Source organism: Hyperoodon ampullatus (assembly GCF_949752795.1).
Source record: "Hyperoodon ampullatus genome assembly, chromosome: 10".
Lineage (NCBI taxonomy): Eukaryota > Metazoa > Chordata > Mammalia > Artiodactyla > Ziphiidae > Hyperoodon > Hyperoodon ampullatus.
This window is the reverse complement of record NC_136923.1, coordinates 97,844,753-97,852,001: the sequence shown is the minus strand read 5'-3', so window position 1 is coordinate 97,852,001 and position 7,249 is coordinate 97,844,753. Positions and strand designations below refer to the sequence as shown.

Below are 7,249 nucleotides of genomic sequence, written 5' to 3'. Positions count from 1 at the left end.
GTGCAAGATTTCCCTAGATTATCTAAACATTTCCAACCTATAATTTATTCCGCTGATAATTGGTTTTACTATTATCTATATACATATATAATATATATATTTCTTTGCATGCTAAATGAATCTCCCAACTTAAGAGAGAGTTGCCATGTCATGTTCTACCGCCTGCATGGAGACCAGTATTATGCTGTGCCCCAGGACTGTTGTTCAAAAGTCCTCATGGTCATAGCTAAAGAACGGACTGATTCTCTCTGAATAACCAATTGTAGACCCCGGTCCAGATGGACACACATCCCATGTCTCTGCTCCGTCTGTCCAGGAGGGTGCTGAGTCTTGAGGAAAAGGCAAAGTGTGTCTGATGGCCCGGCAATCTCCAGGAATTTTCAAAGGAAGTGATGCTGTTGGAGAGGCTGCCATGGCGACTGTAGCTGGAAGGTCCAAGTCTTCCAGGTAGATGGACATTTGGGTGTTTTCAGAATCATAGTTACAGCCAGAAAGGCTCTTAACTTCCCGCACATTGTCACAGCATTTCAGAGCAGGGGGCTGGTAGGCCTGGTAGGACACTTTGGTGGTGGTGGTGATTACTGTCTGTAGGGCTGGAGCAGCTGGCGGGGCCGTCGTGAGGTACCTGCAGGGAAGCTCTGGGTTGTAATAAGGGCGAGTGGCCGCCACCTGGAACTGTCCATGGTCAGTGCTGTCCCCAAGGTCAGCTTTTCCAAGAGCTGGTTTCCAGCCAGGCTGTTTACTGGTGAAATCAAAGCTTCTCTCAAAGCTGCCGTAGGAGTTGATATTGTATTGCAGTGCATTCAGATGAACCCAGTCCGTGTCATCAGGAATACTGCTGGCATCTTTATAAAGGGTGGGATACGGGCCTGAATTTGTGTAACCAGGGCCTGCCAATTCATAGCTGCAGGGTGGCCTAGGCAAAAAGATTCTTGGGTTTGGATATTTCTGAAAGGGTGGTAGTATATCTCCTTGAAAGGCAGCTAGGTCACAGGTAGCCTTGTAAGCATCCGAGTTTGGGAAGGAAAAGCAAGGCTGCCCTGGAACAGGGAAGCCAGTGTCAGGAATTATATCAAACTCCTCTGGGTTCTCCAGGGAAGGTATGTTGATGAAATGGCCATCGTTATCTTGATTCTCTCCTGCCTAAAGAAATGACACAAATTTTTATTTGTAAATAAAGATGTAAATTGCGTGGACGCCCTCACCTGTAACAGTCGTCAACCAACCAAATAACAAGCTTTCAGTTGGTGGGCTGTGTGTTAGGAGCTCAGAAACATGATCTGAGCACATGGTCCAGGAATTTCACAGCTTGAGCTCAGGCTTGGATTCCACGCTGCTGAACTAGGAGGGCCCATGGTAGCCAGGCAGGGTGGGTCTGAGGGGCAGATGGTCTGTTCTCCCTATACTATGTGCATAACAGCAGAGGCTCAGGAGCCTGACGCAGACCTGGGTTCAAATCCTGACTGTCCCTCATGAACTGAACAAGTTACTTAACCTCTCTGAGCCTCAGATTCCTCACTTAAAAATGGGGCTTAAAGAGGGAGGAGATATGGGGATATATGTATATGTATAGCTGATTCACTTTGTTATAAAGCAGAAACTAACACACCACTGTAAAGCAATTATACTCTAATAAAGGTGTTAAAAAATGGGGCTTAATAACAGTAATTTCTTCTTAAGGCTTTTGTGACCAATTCACGTGTAAGACTTAAACCCTATGTGCCTGGCACATAGAAAGTGCTCAAACAAGGCCAGTGTCTCTTATCCTCCAACTAATATTCTGCCTCCTTGGCATACTGTGGTTGAACAGCCAAACTGGATTAAGTTACCCAAAGAAATTTTATCTGTTCTATGTAAATAATGTAAAGGACCCTCTCAAAGATGCACCTATTTCTTTCTGTATGACCATTCGCTAATTGCCCTTGTATTAGGATGTCAGCTCACATCCTCACTCCATCATTAATTGTAGAGATACTCTGCTTTTTTATCAAGAAGAAGGAGGAATTAGAAACCCTATTCAAAATGTTGATTCAATGATATTGTTAGAGGTATATAATTTTCACATAAAATCACACCTTTTAAATTTAGGTATGACATTCATATTTTACATAATTCTCAGTGCATTTCATGATGATGGTGAACACAGACCACAAGTGTAATGCCAGCTCCCTATTACCTCGGGTTCTCGAATTCTCTTTTTCTGGGGTTGGTAAAAAGAAGCCATTTGTCTCTTGATAGCACTTCTTCTAGCTTCTGTCTCTGATTTACTCTCTGGTCTTGGGTGATCATGAACTCCCTTGGCCTGCATTAATAAGGAGATGAATCACATTATTCCTCTGAGGGAAACTGGCAACACTGGTCAAAAATTGAGTGTGCCTTTCCCAATACCCCAAGTTGTTCGTTTCTTCCAAGAGACAGGGAAAAAAATTCTTGAACAAATAAAAGTGCACCACGGGCTTCCCTGGTGGCGCAGTGGTTGAGAGTCCGCCTGCCGATGTAGGGGACATGGGGTTCGTGCCCTGGTCCGGGAAGATCCCACATGCCGCGGAGCGGCTGGGTCCGTGAGCCATGGCCGCTGAGTCTGCGCGTCCGGAGCCTGTGCTCCGCAACGAGAGAGGCCACGACAGTGAGAGGCCCGCGTACCGCAAAAAAAAAAAAAAAAAGTGCACCAATTATAGACATCTTAAAAGATGACCTAACAGTCCTTTTGCCATATGAAAACAACTGTAAGTAGGTTCACCCTCTCCCCCTTAGAGAATGCACAGTAGCTGAACTAATTCCTAGGAGACTGGTAAGGCCCTGGGAGCCCCAGCACCTATTTCTGGCCACCAGAGCCGTATCTGGTTTGGTCCAGGGCTCCTGAGACACATGGCAGGTGGTTTGGTCCCTGTGACATGATGAGAAAATCCATCACAAACTGTGGTGTCCCCCCACCTACCTGAAAGAATATTGCGTTGCCATCAAGCCGCCAAAAGTTGGTTACAGGGTACCCGCTGTGCCCTCGACAGGGGATCAATTCCAAAGCAGCATGACAGTTGGGGCATGCCTTCTCTGCAAAGCCAGAGGCGAGAAATATTAATAACAACCTGACCCCAGACCCTCCGGAAGGAAGGAAGGGGAAATTTGCCGGGAATAGGGAACTCACGACCGCAAGGCCACCCCGTACCCAGCCCCATAGCTCACTCTGCTGCTTCAGCCTGGCTTTGTCGCAGATGGCAGGCCGCAGCTGCAGACGGGAGCCGTCGGGCAGGGCGCAGTCCCGCGCACACACCACCACGCCCAGGCACGACTTCTTGAGGATGTGGCCGTTGTGGTTGTTGGTGTTCCGCATGGCCCAGCCACTCAGATGGCGCTGTGCCTTCTTCTCGCCGCTGCGGTAGATGAAGCGCACGTAGCCGTCCGGCCACTCGCAGAAGCGGTCGAAGTGGTCTGGCTCCTGGGAAGGCACCCAGAAGGACGGGTAGTCAAGTTCATCAAGCCCAAACCAGAGACAGCACGGCTTTAATCTTCCCCAAGCACATTAGGATAAAACTGAGTCTTTTTAATTCCAGAAACTATGCTCTTACAAAATGTCACTCACCCTGTGTATGCCCTTCTGACAACTGGCTGTAAATTGATGCTTACATAGTACTTATCTTCTAAAAGCTGTACATGTATTCGTTCATCTAGCCTTCATACTGCATACAGACAATAGGTACTATTATTATTCCCATTTAATAGAATAGTAAATGGAGACCAGAGAGCTTCACTGACTTGCCCAAGGTCATACAGCTAGTAAGACTTGGCTCTAGGATTTGAGCCCTCACAGTTTGACTCCAGAGCCTATTCTCCTTACCACTATGTTATACCGCTTCTCGGTGTATTTAAATGTTACAGATATTTTCTATTAAGCAGTAAAGCACCAGGGTAAAAAGTGATTGGAAAGATCTATCACTGACATACAGTTGAGCCTGTAAATATCTTTACCTCCATCCAGTGCTTTTTCTTCAAAAGCTCTTGGCTTGATACCCAGCACAACATCAGAGAGACATGAACAGTTTCCCAAATTAGCCCTCCAGGTTTACAAGGGTGTTATGATGACAGCCTAACCATAAGGTAAACCCGAGCATTTGGTGGAGCCTGCTAAGCTAACCTCTTCCCAGAGCAATATGGATTGTCATTCTACTACACAAAGAACTGCATGGCTAAAATAATGTTATATATAAAATACTGAGCACTGCTTTACTATTCATGTTTGGTGGTCCTTTGTCCATTTTATGCATTATTTATTCAGCAATATGGTCCTTGTACAAACTAGGGACCATGGGCCGAATCCAGCCTGCCACTTGTTTTAGTACAGCCCACAAACTAAGAATGATTTTTATATTTTTTAATGGTTGGGGGGGAAATCAAAAGAACTACATTTTGTGACGCACGAAAATCGTATGAAATTCAAACTTCGGTATCCATAAATAAAGTTGTGATGGGACATGGCCATGTACATTTGTCTATGTATGGTCTGTGGCTGTTTTCACACTACAGTGCAGAGTTGAGTATTTGGGACAGAGACAGTATGGCCCATAAAGCCACATTATGCAGTATCTACAATCCTCACAACAACTTTGCCCTCATAGGCATCCTTCCTCTTATTTAATAGATAAGGAAGTGGAAGTTAGATGGATAACCTTCTCCAGTGGCATAGCTGGGGTTTAAAAAGAAGATCTGTGGCAACCAGGCCCCACTGGCCTTCCTGGTATGACCGAGGCTCAGAAAATTATTATCACAGTAATAAGCCACTTACACCTCTCTCCCTTCCCCCAGCCCAGGATAATTAGATCCAACATCTGCAAAGCAAAAGTATCCTTAGTTGGACAATTCAGACTTGTGTACCACGTTAGTATTGTACATTCTAACAGTAATAGGTAAATGGACAATTTTGTTTCCAAAACCGCAGAGATATTGTTGAAATCATTATTATTACTAATAGGCATTATTTATCTTTTCTCAGAAATATAATTGACATAAGTCAATACATTAACTTAAGTTACATCACAAATGAAATATATAATGATGCGCTACCAACTCTAAGTTTATGCTAAATACTATATCTTTGTTTTTAAAGTGAATATTTCAATTTAAGGACCTTAGTAACAAATAGACAGTTTTCCAGAAGAGAATATTTTGTTCGCACTCCCCTGCAAGGGTACAGACTAGACCCCCACTACCAAAGTAGTGACACTGAAAATGAAGACACAGAGACTGCACTTTAAAATCAAAACAAGAATGGAGGACTCCTAGATTGGGTTTCATTTGCTCTAATGTCTTGGTGCAGGGCAGCACGTGTGGTCACATACAGACAAGCGTGCACACACCGGACATGACAGTAGATCTGGACGACAATGTAAGATTGTTATCTAATTCCACGGCTTGATGACAGGTGAGCAACCTGAGACTAAGGCAAATTCAGGAACTGTCTCAAGGTCATACAGCTAGTTTAGCTCTTCCTCCTTTGGTTAGTCACAGCAAGGCTAGGATCCTCTTTCTCCAGTTCTCTTTCTATAGCCCAGTGCACCTGCCTCTTTTGAGATGTCACACACACACACACACACACACACACACACACACACACTTTCTCTCTGTTTAAGAACCAATCTCCCAGAGGAAAAATTATTCACATTTACATGGGAAGTCTAGAATAATACTCGTGAGAGGAACCATCCTCCCCTTATTTGGATGTGGCTCATTTCTAAAATGCAAGATTTTTTTTTCCTGTGAAGATGTATGCGGACAGAAGTCAGTGAGAATGAGATGCCCTTGCTGTACTGTGGTCCACTTTCACAAAAATGGCACAGTGTGACTCTAAAGTAGGCAGACTTGAAAATAAACAAACTTACTGCAAATACGTACATCCCCAAAATCTCTTTGAGAGGCTAGACAACCTTGCTAATGAATTGTTATACGCGGCACATAGTAGATGCTGAATAAAGGCCAAGTCTCTCACCCCTGTACCACAGCATTGCCAGGAATCCACCTTTGCGAATGCTCCCCAGGTCACTCCTAACTCTTCCTCCACCTACACCCAGGACTTTAAAGTCACTTTTCAGTTTTTGCCCCAAACCAGTATGACCAATTATAACTGCCCAGCTCATCCCTGTACTAGGCTCCAAACTCCTTCGTTCCGTTAAAACAAAATAAAACAAATTCACCCTAAACGGAGATGGTGATTTCCTTGTCATTAGAGAAGTAATCTCAGAAGTTGCGTCCAAAAGCCGGATTCCAGGGGCTCTCCGGGCGCCTGTGCCCTGGTTGGCATGACTATAGAGGCCCCCCAGGAGCCGCGCTTCATCCAGGCCGGCGGGGCAGGCGTCTAATGGTTCAAGTCCTGCTATTTAATAAGAGTCGGGTCACCGCGATTTACGGTCCTATCTCACAGTTTTGCTGCGTGAGAAGCACTGGTGTCTGCATTAGCCAAGATTCTCCCCTACCTTTCTCGTGGATGGCAAAGAATGGATAAGGAGAGACTCAGCGGACTTCCACCTCGGTTAAAAGAAAGTGAAGGACGAGGTGTCCGGCTCCCGCCAGATGACCTGGAACTCGGAGCCTGATTGACAGTTCCTGTTGCTTTCGGCGTGTTTTCTAACAAGCGCGACGTAAGAGCTGGGAGAAGACACATCTCTGAACCCAGCCCTGCCATCTGTGGAGTCCCTGTACACTGGAGGACTCTCAGGGGTGTGTGTTTGGGGGTGGAGGTGAGGTCCGTCCACAGTCTCTGCAAGGACAGCCCTGCTCTTTGGATGGACAGCGCCGCGCGCGCGGGGGTTTCACGCACCCGAGGCATCTGCGGGTCGTTGATGTCCCAGCTGAGCTTCATCCCGTGCGAACGCGCACCGTCCGCCTGCTGCCCCGCCTCCGCCGGCATCTGGCCCTCCTCCCTGGCGCTCTCCGCCCAGGATCCTGAAAGAAGAAAAACAAACCAACCCAGAGGTGCCCAAGGTGATTCTCTCCCTGTCCTAGAGGCAAGTGGAGAGAGACAGGGACAGAGAGACTGATTTCGAAATCCAGAAGCGGCGGACAAGGGTTAAGGACTCGGGCGGAGCCATGTCCTTGGCCGCGGTGCTGAAAGGTCTCCCTTCGAAGCGCAGCGCGGGCGCCAGGCAGCTGCCCGCACGTTTATACGGATCCACCCCGTCCCTCCCCGTCCCGCCCCGCTCCGCCTTTCCTCGCTCACCCGCCAGCTCCCACGCTCCGGGCACTAGCAGGACCTGTCATC

The 7,249-nt window shown here is 46.8% G+C and overlaps 1 protein-coding gene across 1 annotated transcript; it reads right to left on the bottom strand.

Moving 5' to 3' along the window:
- Window positions 1-204: 204 nt before the first annotated feature.
- Window positions 205-6,898, bottom strand: GCM2 (glial cells missing transcription factor 2; the record flags this gene model as incomplete). Its single annotated transcript, XM_079712697.1, has 5 exons — window positions 205-1,143; window positions 2,177-2,302; window positions 2,939-3,051; window positions 3,184-3,436; window positions 6,809-6,898. 5 exons carry the CDS (start codon window positions 6,896-6,898, stop codon window positions 205-207), a joined length of 1,521 nt encoding a protein of 506 aa, XP_079568823.1.
- Between the last annotated feature and the right edge of the window lie 351 nt (window positions 6,899-7,249).